This window comes from Mastigoproctus giganteus, chromosome 14 (assembly GCF_048544385.1).
Source record: "Mastigoproctus giganteus isolate SK-2022 chromosome 14, ASM4854438v1, whole genome shotgun sequence".
NCBI lineage: Eukaryota > Metazoa > Arthropoda > Arachnida > Uropygi > Thelyphonidae > Mastigoproctus > Mastigoproctus giganteus.
Genome location: NC_143588.1, coordinates 56955942 through 56977573, shown reverse-complemented (window position 1 = coordinate 56977573; position 21632 = coordinate 56955942). Strand labels below are relative to the sequence as shown.

The 21632-nt window shown below is 37.7% G+C and overlaps 1 protein-coding gene across 2 annotated transcripts in view; it reads left to right on the top strand.

Annotated features, from left to right (window-relative positions):
* The window catches only part of row (zinc finger domain-containing protein relative of woc), a 287029-nt gene that overhangs the window by 246202 nt on the left and 19195 nt on the right, over positions 1-21632 (top strand). For both annotated transcript variants that reach the window (XM_090389220.1, XM_090389221.1), the window contains exon 16: positions 16072-16368. In XM_090389220.1, the coding sequence (XP_090245346.1) occupies positions 16072-16368 (297 nt within the window). The remainder of the gene's footprint in view (positions 1-16071; positions 16369-21632) is intronic.

The window sequence follows — 21632 nt, the reverse complement described above, 5'->3', positions numbered from 1 at the left end:
AGTGAAAAATGATGCAAGGAAGCAAGCTTATACAGCAGGGGTGACCAACAAGTCAATCTACCAGTCTATCGCGCCTTTAATTTCGGTCGATCGCATCACAATGAATTATAAATATATGTAAAAAACTAGCTTAGTCAAAATTTAAATATTATTATTATGTGCCCCACGTGCATACACTTATTACAAATTCGTTGGATCACGTGACTACCTTGTCACCGCGTGTCCGCTAGGCTTGTCGACTGAAAATTCATGCAGTTGTGAAGAGCATAGTGTGTCGAATTATTTAGCTTACTTAATATTAATAACTGGACAGTATTTATACATTAATTTAATACCCTTTGATTTAAAATAAATACTACAGAAAAGAGTAAAAACGTATCATTTTTATTGAGTGGGAACTTTTTTGTAATGATGAAAGAAAAATGTTGTTTGATTTGCAATGCTTCTGTGGCTTAAAAGTACTCTTCAAGATCTGCAATTATCTCGAAATACTGTGATGTGACGCATCAAAAAAATGAGTAAAGATGTGAACGAACAATTGTGAGCTCATATTGCTAATTGCATATCCTTTTCCTTACAACTGGATGAACCTACAGACGTCAGTGATACAGCTCAATTGCTCTTTTTTATTTGTATGATTTGCGATGATTCTGCTACTAGAAATAACTGCTGTGTATGGTTTCGTTAAAAGAAAGAACTAGAGGTCTTGATATATTTAATGCATTAAAAAATTTTATTGAAAAAATTAAATTACCACTATTTAAGCTCGTATCACTAACAACAGGTGGATCTAAAGCAATGACAGGGCATCTTAACGGATTCGCCGCATTGTGCCAAAAGGTTGACGAAGTCTCAGATTTTTTGAGTTACCACTATATCATCCACCAACAAGTGTTAACCAGCAAAAGATTAAATTCTAAAAGTGTTCTGGACATAGCTTTCAAAATCGTGAATTCCATCAGAGGACAATCTCTTCAAAGGAGACATTTCAAAATGCAACTCGATGAAACGAACCAGATCGGATATTACACACAGATGTGAGGTGTCTGAGTTGGAGTAAGTTTCTACAGAGATATCGAAATTTTGCTGAATGAAATTAAAAAATTTGTTGATCAAAGGGGTGATGATTATCAGCAGCTACAAGATATGGAGTGGTTGTGTGATCTGGCTTTTTTTGACAGGTTTTACCAGTAAATTAAAATGATCTGAATTTGGAATTACAAGGAAAAAATAAAAATGTGGGTGACATGGTTAGTAGTATTTATGCATATAAATATAAAATTTTGGCAATGGCTTAGGATCTCAAAGAAAAAAATTTGATCATTTTGCAAATATGCAAGATCATTTGCAAAAATATTATTTTTCATTAATATTGTTATTAGCCATATGGTGTAAGGAAGCCTGAGGCTTATGCTGCACCAGCCAAAAAATTTTTCTGAGTTACTCAGAGAGAAAGAGAGAAGTAGAAGGAAATCACCAAGAAAGAGAAGAATGATGATATCCAGCTCAGGACCCTGGGTGTGCTAGGGTCCTGAGCTGGATATCATCATTCTTCCCATACTCACCAGATGTGATATCCTGTTTTTGAATTTAATAGTGAGAAATATGTTTCTGAAATTGAGAAAGTTGATTTTGAAACCAGATTCAGTGATTTTAAAACAATCAAAGACATTGTTCAATATATTTCTTATCCATTTAATGTCAGCTTAGATACAAAACAAATTGCAGAAAAAAAATTGCTGAGATTTTTCACATGGAGAAAATATTACTTTAAAATATAATTATTACATTGCGAAACAAAATCTTCCTAAAAACCAGATCACCAGAAAAATACGTTTGGAAATATGTTTTCCGAGAGAAGTACCCAAATGTAAAAAAATGCAGTGAACTTTTAAATTCCTGTTTTGGTTCCATACATCTATGTGAATCGGCCTTTTTGTATTTGAAACAAAGACAAAGAATCGCTCTACTCTTATGTACTTCCATAGAGAAGTTCTTTACGGTTGGCCTTATCACAGTATATCCCCGATTTTGAAAGCTTGGCAGATGACATGAAGACAAACTTCACATACATTAAAAATTTAAATATATGCTAATTTAAAATAAGAATTCTGAATTGTATTTAATTTTAGAATTTATAAACAACAATTTTCAGTAAGTGCTGATTAACTTTTTTAACCATGTGCAATAAAACTCTTGAGATGGTAGATCGCGGAACATTTTGAAGAAAAAAGTAGATCACATCACAAATTAAGTTGGCCACCCCTGTTATTCAGCATCAGCAAAAAAACACATTTCACCTATCCACTTCCACAATCATCAATGCAGCGGAAGCGTCTATGACAAGGAAAATTCCGATGACGGGAGCAATGCCATGGTGGACCCCGGAGCTGCAAAGAATGAGAAGACAGGTACAGGATAAAAGAAAGCAGTATCAAAGGGCACGAATAACATGGCCCCAGGCGGAAGTCGGGGAACTGAGACAACAATATAGACAGATCCGAAACTTTTATACAGAAACTATTAAGAAAAACAAGAAAACATCCTGGGAACAACTTGTCCAAGTAACAGGAAATACTGAACCCTGGGGAGTGGTGTATAAAATCACCACAAACAAACTCCCTAGAGGCAAAGTGATGACCGCAACAAAGACGGCGCAAGGAACACTCACTGCAACATGGCAGGACTCAATAAAGAACATACTCAGCAATCTAATCCAAGACCCACCAGGCATACTAACAGAGGACCAGAAAGCCATCTGCCAAGCAAACGAAGAATATGAGACCCAACAACTAGAATCCCCTTTCACAGCCAACAAACTACAAGAAGTGGTATCACAAACCACGAACAAAAAGTGCCCTGGCCCCGATCTCATCGAGCCGGAAATGGTCAAGAAAGCAGCGGAGGTTATGCTGGACTTCCTGCTCTGACTGTACAACACCTGTATCAAAGAGGGCCAGTTCCCCACCAGCTGGAGGACGGCCAATCTAAAACTGATCCTCAAAAATCGAAACAGACACCAGGAAAATCCCAATTCATATAGACTCATAGCCTTATTGTTGGCACTATGCAAGCTTTACGAAAGATTATTACATAAAAGGATCCACAACCACTATAATGAGGCAAACCTGAATTCACCCAAGCAATACGGCTTCAAATCAGGATCTTCGACCATAGATGCCGTCCAAGGCCTAATCACCAAAGCGATGCAGTGTACCAAGAAATATTTCTTTTTCATAGCCGTCGACTTTGCTGGGGCGTTCGACACCCTCTGGTGGCCGAGCATCCTTTGCAGGCTCAGGCAGCGAGAACACCAAGCAATTTGTACAGGAGCATCAAAACTTATCTCTCGGACAGAAACGTCCAAGTAATACCGCCCTACAAGAAGTTGACCTGGCCGGTCCGCAGGGGCTGCCCTCAGGGATCTGTCCTGGGGCCGCTCCTGTGGAATATAGTGTTTGACAAGTTCCTCACCATAGACCTGGGAGAGGTGGAGGCCCAGGCCTTCACAGACGACCTCGTACTGACGGTCGCGGCGGATTCCAGACAGAACCTTGAAACGCTTGCAGGACTGGGCAAAACTACACACCTTAACAATCTCGCCAACGAAGATGGACTCAGTACTATTGAGATGGAGGTTAAACCTTAGAAGACCACCACAAATCAAGCTGGCAGGACAAACAATCAAACTGTCAATGCAAATTAAATATCTGGGACTGATCATCGATCAGAACTTATCATTTAAACCGCACCTAATCTATCTAAAAGAGAAACTGCAGAAATACACAGCGCTCGTTGCCAGAGTTACACGCAGGGACTGGAGGCTAAACAGGAGAACCCTGTCCCTGTATTATAAAGCCATCTTCATCCCGATAATAACATATGGATCTCCCATATGGTACAAGAAAGCAGGAACAGCAGTGAATAAAAGGATACTGGACACGATCCAATGCAACATATTATTAACAATAACAAGAGCCTGTAACACGGTTAGTATGAGTGCCCTACAGGTCCTTGCGGGGACCCTACCCTTGGATTTAGAGGTAACCCGCTGCAGACTTATGTATCTACTAGCCAAAGGAACCCAAACCACCTACAACGGTCTTACCATTGACATCACCAATAACAGGAAAAACGAGAAACAAAAAATAGTGGACCACCTCGTACAAATTTGGCAGAGAAGATGGACAGACGTGGAAGAAGGAGCGGTAACAAAAAAATTTATTCACCAAGTAACCAAGCTGTATCCCAAGGCTCCTGCGTTGATGTACCCAGGCCTAAACACTACTTTTCTACTCACCTGCCTCGGGCCTTTCAAGGCCAAATTAAATGCCATGGGCATAATCGAGGAATCGCACTGTCTCTGCGGCGAACTAGAAATATGGCATCACGTTATGCATCAGTGTGAAATATATGAAGACATCAGATGTCAAATGATCACGAGAATTAAATACATCCCTAACACCCAGGAACACCATCTTCTGGACACACCAGAAGAATTTGCGGCCTTTAGTCGCTTTGCCCAGGACATCTTCTCCAGAAGAAAACTACAAATAGCCATCCACCAAGGCCAACAGGAGTAATGAAACCAAATATGAACACCAAGGAATACGAGAAACTAAGGACGGGGATATCAACCAATGATTGATGACCATTGGAATATGCCACCCAAAGTTGAGAACGGAATGCCACCCGTTTAAAATAACAGAACCCACCTGATAGGGAAGTAAAAAAAAAAAAAAGCTATCACGCAATCAGAGAAGGATGCTGAACCAAAGAAAGAGGAACACACGTATGGGGCTTGCCCCATGAGTGACAATGAAGAGAAACAGACCTGAGACAAAGGCCATGTTGGAGACCTGAAGAGGGCACTCTAGCCCTCTTCACCTATAATTCCCAACTCCCCGGGAGGAGGGGACGGCCACACGGTCCCCCCTTCTTGCCATCCCCTGTTTCCTCTCTGGTGGGGCATGGACATGCCCCACTGAAACTGGGGCCGCCTTCTTTATTGGCTCCATACTTCTGCCTTTTCCCCCCAGTCTTCTGCCTCCCTCCCCTCTATCTTCACGCTAGCGAAAGTCCAACACATCAAAATTAATGCATCAAAATAGCCATACGCCCAGCATCCGGCCTAAGAAATTAAAGTGATAATATCCCCACGTCAACGCAAATAATGAAAATCACTTTATTTTATTTTCTTGATGGCCATTGGAATATGCCACCCAAAGTTTTTTTTTTTTTTTTTGTCCTAGCCGCCAAAGTCTCAGGAAACTAAGCGGCAAGACCTGCCAGAGTAAACTAAGTCTACGGAGTTCCTGGCCTGCCTCCACGGGGCGTAAGTGGGGCAACGTTGGATCCCAACAGGGATCCAGCGGCTAAATGGCCAGAAGAACAATGGTACACGACATTACACGATCCAAGATCCATACACTTTTAAATCTCTGGCATTTACAGTGTACTGTAATACACCACAACATAAACTACGCGAAGATGGGGGGAACCCCTGGTGCCGCTTGACCCTAAAAACACTTACACTTACTTACTTATCCACTTCCACAACAATGGATGGAAGCTTGTTCCGACAATCAGCCACCCTTTGGCTGAAGGCAAACCTCTGCACATATGTTCTGCAACCATCCTCCTTTAATTTAAATTTGTCTCCTCATGCACATAGTCTGACCAAGAGGAAGAATGCCATCCAGAGCCTCAAAAACCTCAGTTGGATCACCTTGCAGGTTCCTAGTCTCCAAGTGCAATTTGCAGAATTGAAGCCTTTCTTGGTAAGTGCACCCCTTTGTTCCCTTCACCAATCTTGTTTCCCTTCTCTGTACTTATTCCAACAGCTCTACATCCTTCTTAAAATGAAGCCTCCAGACCTGTATGCAGTACTCAAGGTGTGGCCTGACCATTGCCTTATACAATTGGATCATCACCCCTTTATCCCTGCTAACAAAATTCCTGTATATCATTGACAAAACTCCATGAGCTGTCCTGGAAACCTCTCTGCACTGCTCAGAGAACTTCATATCAGACTGCACAATTACCTCCAGGTCCTTTTCATTTTCCATTACCCTGAGTGTTGTACCACATAGTTGATACATTACTCTGGGATTAATGCCACCCATATGCAGTGCCTTGCATTTATCAGTGTTAAACTTTAATTGCCATTGTCGGTCCATCTGCCTAATTTTTCTAGACCTTGTTTTGCAGCAGCATACCTTGATTACTATCATTAACCACCCTGCCAACCATTGTATCATGTGAAAACTTAGACATTAAGCCTGATATACCTTCATCAGTATCCTTATTAAATACAGAAAACAACAATGGACCTAGCAACCGGACCTTGTAGAACTCTACTAATAACATTAGTCCACAAAGAGCAGTTTATTTATTTCGAATGCATATCTATATTTAGGATCCTTGGATTTCACTTGCTAATAGCACCCGGCCTTGAGACTCAATGGCCTTGTGTGTGGTGAAAAGACTCCCGCCAGCTGGTTTCGAACCCCGCACACTCCGCTTAGTCCAGCCTTGCACTCTTGCTAACATGGCTACCAGAGCCCAAACACAAAGAGGAATGTCCATTGATAACCACTCTTTGTCTTCTCTCACTCAGCCATCCCTTTATCCATAGCAATAGCATTTTCCTTAATGCACACTGCGCCAATTTCTACAGAAGTCTTTTATGTGTAATAGTATCTAAAGCTTTCCTGAAATCCAAGTGCAGTGGATTCCGGTTATTTGGGCCACCGGTTAATCAGGGCAGCCGTTTATATGGGGCAAATCTTAAAAAACAAAAACCAATCGAGAAAATAGCCAGGGTTTACTTCGCTTAATTGGGACAAAATGCCGTTGAATCGAGGCAGGAGACCTCGGCACTGGAGATTACCCTACGATTGTCTCCAACCGTACCACGTAATTCGGTCGGATTTCTGGAGGTCACAACCATAAAACAATTAGCAGTCGCCTGTTTATTGGGCTTTTCTGTTAGTGCAATCTATCATAAACAGACAGTGAACTCAATCTTATTGAATTTGCGGTAATACCGACAGTTGGAATTCTGTGGGTTATTATGGTAAAATGTGTTTACACTTCCATGGAATCTTCAATCATATAAAAAAAAATAATTTTCACAATTTTCTCTTCATTCCTATTTTTAAAGCTTCGTAATTTTTTACTCCGTTCTCACTTGCGCGTGTTGTGTTACTTGCAATTTGTGTGTGCCGTGTCCTTTGTTATTGATTGCTTATCTTTTTACTGTTTTAAATTTTAACCCCCACCCACAAATGTCAGTGAACAGAAATGTCAACTAGTTAGTATGTACATATTACAGTACATATTAATTATTCCGATTATCACGTATATTCTTCCGATTTTCACGTATCATTTAATTTTTTAATTAGTAAGGTAATAAAGAGTAAATTTATGCTTAATATATCTTTACTTTTATAGCCTGTGGATAATATTCCTCCTATTTTTGCTAATTATAATCGCTGTTTAATAGAATTAAAATTCAATTCACAAACGTGATCACAACGACTGGCGCTTACTACACATCGTATAGTGAACGGTACTTTACTGTGGTGAGTTCGTCGTAACGTGATTTGATTGTACGGTGAACTAATTGTAAAGGGGGGGGATAAATTGTATTTTTAAATATTTACGTGAAACTTCGGATAATTGGGGCAGCCGCTTAATCGGGCCAAAATGCACTAGTCCCGATGTGTCCCAAATAACCGGAATCGACTGTATATGATATCAAAAGTATTTTTTTTTTTTTCATCCAGTTCGTCACTGCAAGGTTTCCATCAATCACATTGGTCAGACCAGATCTCCCCATAATGAACCCATGCTGTGACCGAAGTATAACTGCACTCCTGTCTTGCATCATTTCTTTAACCAGTGACTCCATTATTTTCCCTGGAACAGAAGTTAATCTAGCAGGTCTGTTATTTGTCACTCTTTGATTCCCCCCCCCCCTTTTGTGAATCGGGGATACATAACATACATCCCAGTCCTCAGGCACCTTCCCTGAATCCAAAGATGCTCTCATAATTATGGCTAAGGGTTTGCTTACCTCCAGTGTTGCCTCCCTTATTATAATTGGATAGATCCCATCAACCCCAGGTGTCTTTTTTTTATGTTAAACTTTGACAATTTCTCTTCCACTGTTGTCTCAGTTTACAAAATCATTTAGCTCCCTGTTAGGGTTTGATCAACTTCTGGTACCCAGCTTCCTGAAGAATTCCTCATGTAAGAATGTACAGTAGGTGCAAAATACCTATTTGGTTTGTCAGTAAAGTCTGAGCATAATCATCAACAATTAAACCATTGATATCAAGTGGACCAATGTGATTTATCCCCTTTCTTCTAGTGTTTATATAAGTAAAAAAGTCTTTGCTGTTTTTATTTGCATACTTTGCCAAAGATTTCTCATACTCTGCCTTGGCTTGTATAACTTACTTTGTGGCTTGACTGCAGACTAGTTTATATCTACCATAGTTTTCTGTATAACCTGATAATTTATATGCACACCATACATTTTTCTTCTCTTCCACATGTCTCATTAAATCATCTGACATCCATTTAGGTTTAATTATTTCTGTTTAACTCAGAGTTCATATGAAAGACTAGTAGCTTCTATGATAATTTCCCTGAATACTTCCCAATTAGAATATGTTGTTGGTAACATCATTGGTTGGGCCCACTGTATAGAATTTAAAAACTGTCTGAGACCACTGTAGTCTCCTTTATGAAAGCAAAAATCCTTCCTTTTAATGTGGATGATAGTTACATCTTTAAACAATTTAAATGTTGTTAAGAAAAAATTATTACATGGATTTCCTTTGTAATGGCTGTTTCCTTGTGCACATTTCTAATTTCCAATTTAAGACTATTGCTGACATGGTTTAAAGTATGTGATACATGATCCAGCTATTAAACAGTTTGCAGGTTACATACATTCTAATAAAAGTATATAACAATCAACAATAATATATCATATTCACCTCAGAATTGGATGGAAATTTTATATCATCTCTACCATTTTTTGGCCGATAAATGATAACAAAACGTAGAATCCACATTGGTGGCATGCCGTACAAATTGCTCATTATCATATCATTTATTTTAGTGTGTGTGGTGAAAAAAAGCAGTTATTATTGCATTATTTCAGATATTAACAATATCAAGTGACAAAAGCAACAAGTAATACACAAATGTAATCGAGATCATACATGTAATGTAAATACTACAGGCAATTTTGTTTTAAAATGCAGAAATTGGGAATTTTGCCCAGAATTCACTTTTATTGTAGCTTTCCTGGGGGTGGGGGGAAGCAAAGAAAACTATTCTTGCTTCTTTAAAGTGTTTCACTTCACATCAGTAGATAAACATATTTGTGCTAAATTTCTTTTAATAATGATTATCTTTCATTTTTTGATTTTGTAAATAGCATACTCAATCATTTTTGTCATTTTTACATGCTGTATATATTTGAAGAGATTTTTCTCCCTTAACAAAAAATGGAATGCAAAAATTTTCAGTTATTTATACTGTATAATTGAACAAAACAAAGAATAAAATAACTTAATAGTAATAATAAAAAAAATGTTTGGGAACATATAAAACAACGAATTGTCATATGAACATCCCATTATGTTTACGCTTTAAAAAAGGACACACTTTAATGAAGCAGGAATAGTTAGATGCACCATGGCTATAGTTGCCAATGTGCCTAATAAATCCCCAAACAAACAAACATAAACAGTTTGTTTTCTTTGTTTCTCCCCCCCCCCCCAGAAAAGTTCCAGCAAAAGTCTATTCTGGGCTAATGCTCAATTTCTGCATTTCCAAACAAAATAGCCTGTAATATTCATATTACATGTATGATTCATATTACACGTATGAAATTCCATTTGTTATATGACAGGCATTTAGTTATTATTATTAATTTTGAAGAATGATTATAAAATGTCATCCCTGTTAGAATATGGATCTGTATTAAAACTTTTCTGGATTCTGATTTTTAAAAGTTCGTTGGCATGTTTATAGTAATTGAAGAGTACCTTCACAACTTTGTAATCCAATAAGTCTTGTCAATTTTGAACTTAATAAAACATACTAAGTGCTAAACAAAAACTGTGGGCCTTGAAATATTAATGGTAACTAGTAATCAAAAAATGTTTCCAATAGTTTTTTAAACATAATGTAAACAATGATTCTGGACAATCAGTCAGGAATGCAAATTCATCCAAGGTTTTGCAAGCTGTATTAAAAATGGCCTCCCAATAGACTTTCCATTTATGATGTACCACATAGGTTTTTCTTTGCAATAAGCCAAAAAATTAGAAGACTGTCTAAGTGTTAAAACTGTAGAAAATATGAGGGCAGCATTTAGTATTAGTAGTGCCAAATGATGCAAGAAAGCAAGCTTATACGGCATCATCCAAAAAAAAAAAAAAAAAAACCCTTCCCATTTCATCTATCCATCTCCTCCAGTAGTTTGTCTTGCTCTTCCTTGAATTTATTCAAACTATGCAGTTCCATAACAACAGATGGAAGTTTTCTCCAGAAATCATCTGCTGGCTAAAGACAAACTCCACACATCTATTCTGCAACCATTCTTCTTCAATTTGAATTTATCCCCTCTCATATATATAGACTAAGCAAGAGGAATATTCCCATCAGCATTGAGCTTGCTCAATTTATTCAAAATGTTAGAAAATCAATCTACTTGTCAACTTGCAGGACTCATGCCTGCCATATAAAATTGGAGCAGTGCTTTTGAAAAAACCAGTTGAGTCAAAAAAGTCATGATTTCTGCATCAACATTTTGGTGCATATAACAAAGAGAGTTTTATCAAACCGTTACTTCTTTAGTAATGAGTGCACTCTTTAATTGGAATGTCCTGTTGAATAAACAAAATCTGCAGAAACAAGAAACAATAAGTTTATGTGAAGCTCATGGGCAGCAGAAGAAGGTCCATTTTTTTCTTTGTGCATAAAAACTCCCGACGAGGACTGTATGTCTTTACAAGTTAGAAAACTTTCTTCTGTAAGGTTGTCTTCAGTGATTGTTGATAACAACCCAGGTCATCATCCCATATACTTACAAGATGGTACCCCTTCCCAATTTGTTTATTCTTCTTCTTCTTCATGTACATGAATTTCCAAATGTAATTTTTTCAAATCAGTGGTCTGATTCCATGGCAAGCACAATCCCCAGCTCTCACAATTAGATGTTTTCCACTGTAACTTTATTAAGGATCAGGTTTATCAGCCACCATCACCAACAGATTTACATGAATTGAAGACCAGGATCTTAGTTTCCACTTAGCATATAACTCCTAACATATTAGAGGAAAAGTAACAGGACATAAACTTTCATTAGGTTGCATTCTGCATAACTACTAATAAATACATTGATGTGTTTTAGTCACCAATATAAATTGCAAGCTTATGACTTTCATTTGCCACTTAGTGTATGTTACTAAGTTCAAAATATATGAAGTTATCAGCTTACAGAGCTGGAAAGATGGCTACTGCATTTAGTATTATTATTAGGCACAAAAAGTGATGTTGTTGCACATGTTGCAACTAATGACATTAAGAGTAAGAGATCTGCAGATTTACTCAACAAGTACAAGTCAATGTTTAAAAAAAGTCGCAAGTTGGGGTTGAATGTGAAAGTGTTTGCAATTCTGCTCAGACACGATAGGAGGGAGTATATGATGAGAGCCTTGTCAATCAATTCGGCCCTGGAGAGATTGTGCAAGGCTCAAGAGGTAGAATTTTTTCCAGCCTGGTCTGTGCTTGTTGACAGGAGAGACTGCTTCTACAGAGATGGGGTACACTTAAATAGAAAGGGTGCAAGAATATTTGCTGATGCAGTCGAAGCAGTGTTAGGTGGGTCGGAAAACTGCTATCTTTTGGGGGAATACACAGACTAAAAGGTTAACAGTGGCTGCAGGCAGAGACGAGTGATTCTTGGACTGCTTCTATTAGAATGAGCAGCAGCCTGGAAAGTAAGGTAATGGAGATTTCCAGAACTGCTGGGAGTCATAGTGGAACAAATAAATACATGGGCTGTATTAGGGTAACTAAGAGTAGGAACAGGTTCAAGTATACTTGCATGTACACCAATGTTAGGAGTATAGTTAATAAATTTGATGAACTTGAAGTGCTAGTCAAGGCATCAAAGGCAGATATTGTTTGGATATCAGAGACGTGATGTCACACAGATATAAGCAGTGCAGAATTGGAATTTGGGGAGTACAATGTGTACAGGAAGGATAAACAGGACAGGAAGGGAGGAAGGGTTATGCTGTTAGTTAAGAAACACACAAAATCTAAGAAAGTACATCCAATTGATGTTGGTGGACAATGCAGTGTTGAGTCTGTTTGGTGTGAAATAAGCACTGGGAAAGGAAAAATGAGAGTAGGTGTGTGTTATAGGCCTAATGAATCTGATGAGTATAATGAGCAATTGTGCAGAGAAATAGTTCATAGGGACCTCCAGAGTTCAAAGTTGCCCTCATAATTATGCCTAAAGGAGTGGGCAAGTAAATCAGAATGTCTTATAAATGGGGGATTTTAACTTTCCAGATATTGACTGGAGCTTGTGGATTGGTCACTCGCACACTAGCAAGACTTTTGTGGATTTATTGGATGACTGTTTTCTACAGCAACATGTTCGAGAGGCAACCAGAGGGAGTAATACTCTTGATCTCATTATCAGCAGTAATTATTCATACATTAAGAATTTGTAGATAAAGGGACCACTAGGTGGCAGTGATCACAGTATACTGATGTGGGAATTGCTTAAAGATGTAACTACCATCAAGGCTAAAGGGAAGGGTGTTTGCTTTTGTAAAGGTGACTACAGAGGTCTCAGACAGTTTTTAAATTCTGTACAGTGTGATGAACTGATGATGTTACCAACTTTGAACTCTAAATGGGAAGCCTTCAGGGACTTAATTTTGGAGGCCACTAGGCTTTTCATTCCAACTAAGAAATACAGTTCAAGCTTTAGGCCTAAATGGATGTCAGATGAATTAATGAGGCTAGTGGCAGAGAAGAAGAAGAATGTATGGAATGCATATAAAGTATCAGGTGACACAGAAGCCTATGGCAGGTATAAACTAGTCTGCAATCAAGTCACAAAGGAGGTTAGGCAGGCAAAGGCAGATTATGAGAAATTTATGCCAAAGGATGCAAAGAGTCCTTTAGTTATGTAAACTCAAGAAGAAAATGGATGAATCAGATTGGACCACTTAACATAGATGGGTTGACTATTGATGATCATGCTCAGGTAGCTGATAAACTGAATGAGTATTTTGCATCTACATTCACACATGAAGAGTTATTCAATGAGGGGGAGTGCCAGAAGTTTATCAAGCACTAACAGGGAGCTAAGTGATTTTGTAATGACTGAGAGCAAAGTGGAGGAGAAATTGTTGAAGTTAAACATAAGGAATGCACCTGGCATGGACGTGATCTATCCGGTTATATTAAAGGAGGCAGCGAAGGAATTAAGCAAACCCTTAGCCATAATTATGAGAGCATCCTTGGACTTGGGGGAAGTCCCCACTTACTGGAGATGTGCGAATGTATCTCCAATTCACAAAGGTGGATCGAAGGGTGACACAAGTAATTACAGACCTGTTAGTTTGATTTCTGTTCCAGGGAAAATAATGGAGTCAGTGATTAAAGAAGCATTGCAGAATCATTTGGACAATACTGCAGCAATAGTTAAGGTGGTTTATTAAAGGGAGGTCTCGCCTGACCAATTTAATTGGATACTACGACGTGGTCACAAAGGAACTGAATGCCAAAAATAATTTTGATATCATATACATGGATTTCAGGAAAGCTTTTGATACTGTTGCACATGGAAGACTGCTGTACAAATTAGAGAGGTATGGCATTAAGGGTAAGTTGCTACAATGGATAACAGGATGGTTTAGTGGGAGACGACAGAGAGTGGTAATCAGTTGACACTGCTCTTCGTGGACAAACGTTATTAGTGGAGTTCCCCAGGGTTCAGTGTTGGATCCATTATTGTTTTGTATAATTATCAATGATATTGATGAAGGTATATCAGGTTTAATGTCCAAGTTTTCAGATGATACAAAGGTTGGCAGGGTTGTTAACGACAGTAAAGACAGTATGCTACTCCAACTGGATCTAGATAAGTTGGGAAAATGGGCTGAGAAGTGGCAACTGAAGTTTAACATTGACAAATGCAAACTACTGCATATGGGTAGCAATAACTAAAGAGAAATGTACCAACTGTGTGGGCCGACCGGGCTAGCCGAGTGGGTAAAGTACCTGCCCGGCAACCCAAAGGTCGCGGGTTCGATTCCCGCCTCGGGCTTGGATCAAAGTACTGCAAAAACCTTGGGAGGTGCAATATGGCCACAGAAGCCGATGCGCCAACAACTACCAAATCAAAAAAAAAAAAAAAAAAAAAAAACCAACTGTGTGGTACTACATTCAGGAAAGTGGAAAGTGAAAAATACCTAGGGGTAATTGTGCAATCAAATATGAAGTTCTCTGAACTGTGCAGACGGGCTGCGAGGGCAGGTCATGGAGTCTTGTCAATGATATATAGGAATTTTGCTAGCAGGGGCAGGGAAGTGATTATCCCGTTATACAAGGCAATGGTCAGGCCACACCTAGAGTACTGTGTACAGGTCTGGAGGCCTCATTTTAGTAAGGATGTAGAGTTGCTAGAACGAGTACAAAGAACGGCAACAAGATTGGTGAGGGGAACAGGGGGGTACTCTTACGAAGAAAGGCTTAAGTTCTGAAAATGGCAGTGCCTGGAGAGTAGGCACCTGTGAGGTGATGTGATTGAGGTGTATAAGGCCTTGAATGGGTTGAGCAAGCCTAATGCTGATGGGATTCTTCCTGTTGCTCAGACTAAGAACCTGAGGAGGCACAGTTTCAAATTGAGGAAAGAAAGTTGTAGAATAGATTTGTAGAAATTTGCCTTTAGCCAGCGAGTAGTTGATTGGTAGAACAGGCTTCCATCTTTTGTTGTGGAAGCTAATAGCCTAATTAAATTTAAGGCTGAGCTGGACAGGCATTTGATTGAATGGAGGGATGAAATGGGAGAGTTTTTTTTTTTTTTTTTTTGGCTGATGCTGCATAAGCTTGCTTTCTTGCATCATATGGCTCTGCTAATTAGTATCATAATGACTAAATGATTCAAGACAGCGGGCTTTTTTTTTTTTTTTTTTTTTTTGCATCTGCCAACAAAATAAATAAATTATCATGTGGTTATCACACTTTCTGCAGATTTTTCTTATTCAACAGGACATTCAATTGAAAAGGCTGCTCATTACTGAAGATTTATGAAACTTTCTTTGTTATCTGCATCAAAATATTGTTGCAGAAATCATGGCAGATTAAGAAAAGCCAATTGCTTTCCTAAGGCACCGTGTCTCCATTAGCCGTGTTATATTGCCATTAATTGACTTAATCAGAAGCTCAATTCTTTTGATTTATATACAGTACCTATGGCTTTTTCGTATAAAATTAGTTTTTGTATCTTTTGGCTTTTTACAACCCTGATATGCCTTATAGTTTCCTAAACATGTTTTTCTTGGTGGTATATGACTGCAGGTTCATGTTGGGTGTTCAGATCTTCATGGTGCATACCTACCTGCTGAAAAGACTCCAGTAAGAGCTGAAACTGTAGTCCAGGTAAGGGCATACACTCTAAATAAAAAGCAGTATACTTCTCCATTAGAGTAGTGCAGTACTATGGCAACTTGCGGCAGTGAGTTCCACAACGTGAGATCAATACACCAGGTATTAAACCTAGTTTGCTCATTGCAACACTCATAAATAGGTATGCTCTACCTGTACAATTACTCTGTATAGACAGAGAACAAAAAAATAAAAAATAAAAATAAATCAGAATGATTTTAATTGTTAAAATACAAATTTGAATTCTTACTTGTGTGTACAAAAGTGAAATTAAATTTAAAATAATTGATTCATTGATTAATAAAATTAATAAGTAAATATTGACTGTTTTAATTATTTATTTTTTTGCAGCTGATCATCTAATTGCTTGTAGAAAAAAGTCATGTTTTGCGAAAATTGATGAGGCTATTGGAACAACTGTAAAGGCAATTAAAATAACAGTTAAAATGGAACCACGTGACACTGTAGAACCTCAGTCTGCATTCTTTCCGCCACTTGTTGTGCTAGATGAAAATGAAGAAGAATCTATTAATGAATCCTTTGCAAAAGTTTCTAATACGGGCATTTACACTTCAGAAGATACAAATACAAAAGATACAGTGGACTCTGCAGAATCTGCTGAAGATGATTTTGAAGCTGCTATGGAAAGTAAGTATCTTAAAAGTAGTGATAATCATTTTGTTATTATTATATTTAAATTACTAAAGTTAAACCCACTATGTGCATACTTTAACAAATGTGGTAGTAGCACAAATTCAAAATTCCCAAATCCCCCCCCCCCTTTTTTTTTTTTATATATATAGCATATTTGTGCTCTGTGTGAATGGAAATTCTGAATTTGTGTTAATGTTAATAAATGGGGCAAAGAAGACTGAGGGGTTTTTTCTTGCTTTAGAATTTTAGAATATGAAAGTGAAAAGAAAGTCTTGACTTAGGCCACAATAAAGACTTATCCTTTATTGCACTCTAAAGTGCCCCAGTGTAAACTTAGGCTAACTGTGATCTTAGGATCTGTATAACATTGTTCATTTTTTGGCTAAAACTGCTGGGTCAACAAAGCCATGTGGACTGGTGCATCGTTGGTAGAAGCCAATCCTGACTGCACTATTTGGCACTGGACATTTTCTGCTCTCATCCTCCCTCAAATGTGTGAGGATCCCAATGTAGAACTGATGATTTACAGTTTGGCTTGGTGGAAGGGGAACTCCTGATGAGCAGTATCCTCACTGTGAAAGAAAACAATCAGCATGCTCTTGACATTTGACCTGATCTTCCTTACCTTTTTTGAATGTGGAGATGATGCACTCTTCCATTAAGAGGACCACTGCTTTGTTGTTTCTGGGTCATAACCATAAACTCAGCTCTCATTGCTTGTTATGACCTTGGAAAGGAAGTTTCTGTCCTTTCTAGCTGTGCTTGCAGGTCCCTGCACAAAGAATGCTGGTTCTGTTTGTTTGTTTGTTTGTCTGTCACTGAGCAGATGGGGCACAAATTTTGCAGTAGTCTGCCTCATTTTTAAATTTTTAATTAAAATGTATTATCATGTCCTGTATAATAGGCCTAGAATATCACAAATATCATTAATCATATACCTTCTGTCCTCATGGATGACTTGATGTACTTTTTCAAAATTTTCATTAACCTGACTTGACAATGGATAACCTGAGTGATCAAAATCTTCAACTGAAATGAGGATCTGAAAAGTTTGTGTTCTACCCATAGCAATGTCATGAAACACTTGTTTTAACATTTTGTAAGTCTTGGAAACTGTTTTTCCAAGTTCATGACAGTTTGATACAAATTAGCTGTTCCTTAACAGTGCCATCTGTCTTGGCAACGCACACTCAACAGAAATGTACTTAAACACATTAGTGTTTAAGTACATTTCTGTAATTGTACAAAAGCACAATGTCCTGTTGGTGTGAAACTCATCACACTAACTCACAATGAATTAGTTCACTAATGACTGAACTAATTCATTAACTAATGGCTATAATATATGTGGCCATTGCTCCACACAGTCAGTCTGGAAACTTTTGGCTTGCACTTTTACCTTGTACTTTTAACTTCAGCAATTTCTCTTCTGCTTTCTTCTGTTATAACAAAATCATTTTGTTCCCACTTATAACTTAGTGTACTTCAGGTGTTCCCATTCCTAAAAACCTCTTCACATGTGAATATAGATGCAAAATATTTATTTAGTTGTCAGCAACCCGAACAGGATTATTAGTTGTTGTTGTTATTTGGTTTTTAGGAGCATTAGCAACTAAGGCCATATTGCTCCAGGGATATGCGGTGGTCATTCCCTGACCTTTCCGCATCCTCCGTATTTGGTGGTCACGGGCTTGAATCCCTGTCTAATCAAGAAGCGTGTGATACGCACTGCTGCTCCTGCCCACCTGGCTATGGAGGCATTAGGATTATTAGTAATTGTGACATTTATATCTGGTGGATCAATGTTATTCATCCCTTTACTTTTAGTTTTAACATAAGCAAAAAATTCTTGCTACTTTCCTTTGCATTCTTACCCAAAACATCCCATAATCTGCCTTAACTTGTCTAACCTCCTTGATGACCTGATTGCAAAGTAGTTTGTACTTGCTGTAGAATTCCATGCCTTGTGCTAATTAATAATCATTCCACGCATTTTAATTCTCTGCCATGAGTCCCATCAGTTCATCTAACATCTCTTTAAGTCTAAAATTTTAACTGTAACTTTCAGTATAAAAAGCTTAGTATCTCTTTCCTTTACCATTGATAGAACAAACCAAGCTGCATCACATAGCAGCTGCACAGTTGACTTGTGTGCATGGTGTAACCTTTGTGGTCGGTCAAGTTTATGCCTGTTCAATTTCACCTGTGTAACAATTGAAACAATGAAAACAAGAGTCTTCTATAGCAGACTTCTATTTTCGTTGTAGTTTTCCCAGTGGCAGTCCTAATGTCACACCACACTGACTCCACATCGTACTGCCTATCTATCATATGGGCACACTGCCTTAGATTCTGTGTGCTTCTTAATGAAGAGCATTACCCCCCCCCATGGCTTGTCCGTCCTTCCTGTACACATTGCACTCACCATTTTCAAATACTGCATCGCTTATGTGTGAGTGGTACCATCTTTCTGATATCCCTATTATGTCTGCATTTATTGACTTAACTGGTACTTCACATTCATCAGATTTGTTTTCTATACTCCTAGCATTAGTGTACAAGTATGCACACACATTTTTGATTTTTAGTAACCCTAACACAACCCATGTATTTGCTTGTCTCACTATGATCCCTAGCAGGCCTTGTGATCTCTGCTGCCTCACTTTTCAGGCTACTGTGTCACAATAGAAGAAGAATCATCTTCACCTCTGCCTGCAGCTGCTGTTAATCTTTTACTGATTGTATCCCCCACGGTAGCAGTTTACTGATCCACTTAACACTATCTTGATAGCATCAAGAAATATTCTTGCAATCCTTCTATTTAAGCATATCCCATTCCTGTAAAAATAATTTCTACTGCTTTCCTAATTCCTGAATTGCCGACATCCGACTGATATATTTTCGGAATGAACATATTCCTATCCTTTCATTTTGTTTATTTTCAGCTGCTGCTCTTCTTTTTAGGCTGTCTGATTTCTCTCTCAGAATCAAAACTTAACTGAAAAAAAAAAAAAAAACCAAAAAAACATTTTCAGAATCTTCTGCATCAGATTCACGATTTTAACATACTTCTGACATAGTCACACTATAAAACATTTTGCAGGAACAAAACTGCATATTGTTTGACTCACAATCATCAGTTGTTTATATGTAGCTTCATACTAACACATTGGAGCCACCTGTTATTTTCACAGTTTATAAACAAAAACTTTTGTAATTCATGGTTTATTTGATGCCAACAAATGACAGCACCTATCTGTATTTTATTATAATTTTATTAGTTCAATAATTTTGCACAGTCGTAGTGCACAGCCTGTTAAATTTATGGCTTGTGCATAGCCTATTTGTGATGAATACAATGCCCAACCATAATTGTGCACTGTATTCATCACAAATAGGCTGCACTGTACCTACAGGGTTGAGAAAAGAAAGATTGTTTCATTTAATGCTAATGATATTTAAATATTTTAAATAGATAATTATTAATGAGTCACCCTGTAAAATATACACATTTCATTCATTATTATTAATTTTAAAATGTTTTCCAGCTGATGCATGGAATCTCACTTTTCAGGCTTGTAAATAATATTTTGAACTTGCGGCAGTTGCAGAGAAAGAGGGAATGTTTAATAATGCTTTAACATTTAGTAAAAAAAAAAAAAAAAAAGTTTTATTTAAAAGAACATATAACTCTTGTTATATGTTCTTTTCATTTCATCATTTTGTACATCTGAGGCTGTGTGTGCAATGTGGAGCTTCCTCCACATTGCACATACAGCTTTCTTTATTCTTCCATGTTGGTTCAGTCACAACATTATTTGTTATTTCTGTTCGTAGAAAACCCTTATAACACCTTAACACACATGAGAATTATGGTTGGAAAACAAATAATAATGAATATAAGAATGCAGAAAATGAAAGAGTGAAAAGCCCACATAGGTTAATGTGGGTAATTCTTGACTACACTGACCAGACTTCAGAATATATTTATTATGAAAATATATATAGATGAAGCTCTATATAATGACCCTCAGGAGAATGAGAAAACTGTCATCATATCGAAAGGGCATTATATTGATTATTCAAAAAATACCATTAGGTTAATGAGAAATAGACCAGGACCAACCACATAGGACTTTATAATATGTGGAACATTAAAAAGAGGGTTGCTATAAAAGCTTAGACTGTAATACCAATTAAAAACATGCAAAAAAAATATTACATTAAAATATATTAGGTTAAAATCATTAAAAATGAAATAATAAAATTTAAAAACATGGGGACCTTTATCATCTATATCAGCATTTCTCAAACTAATGTCCATGGTCCACTGGGAGTCTATAGAGATGCTTCAGGGAGTCTGTGAATAATGTCTGAAATTTATTATTTGAAATCTGATTAAATTTAGAACAAAGAAAGAATATTGTTATGTGCGGCCGGGGGGGGGGGGGTTACCATAAAAGCATTTTCAAGCTTAAAAGGCCCTTCTGTCATTAAAATTTGAGAACTGCTGATCTCTGTGGTTCCTTTATCAACTGTAAAAGATACATTAAAGCAGTGAATATAAATACATAATGACTGTTTGTGTACACACACACACACACACACACACACACACACACACACACACACACACACACACACACACACACACACACACACACACACACACACACTTAGGGGAAAAAAGATGCACTCCCCCCCCATAAAAGTCTGTAAAAATGGGGTGCGTCTTAGAATCGATGGCGTCTTACAATCACAGTTTTTTTTTTTTTTTTTTTTTTTTTCGAATTTTCTCGCACTTTGCACAACACCACACGTTTTGTTTTTACGTGGAAACCCCGCCTCCAAGTTTGACCATTATCGCATTCACCAATTCTGTTGGAGAATAAAGTGGCGTGGGTGATTTCATGTGCTTTCGAAATGTGAAGCCACCGTTATTTCATTATAGTGGAGCTCACTCAGCGAAAACTAGCAAGTTTTGTTTGTATCTTCGAAAGTATGTAAGAAGTGGAGTTACTGTATTTCATTAATTTTGATCCCTTATTGCACATTAAAATGTCAAAAAGATTGCACTACGAAACCGCATTAAAACAAAAAGTTATTGTATACGCAAAAGAACGTGGAAATAGAGTAGTGGGTTGACATTTTGACATTAGTGAAGTAAATGTTCGTCGTTGGAGAAATGATCGCAATTCCATATTTTCGTGCAAAGCAACAACCAAGTGCCTAAGAAAGGAAGATTTCCACAAGTCGAT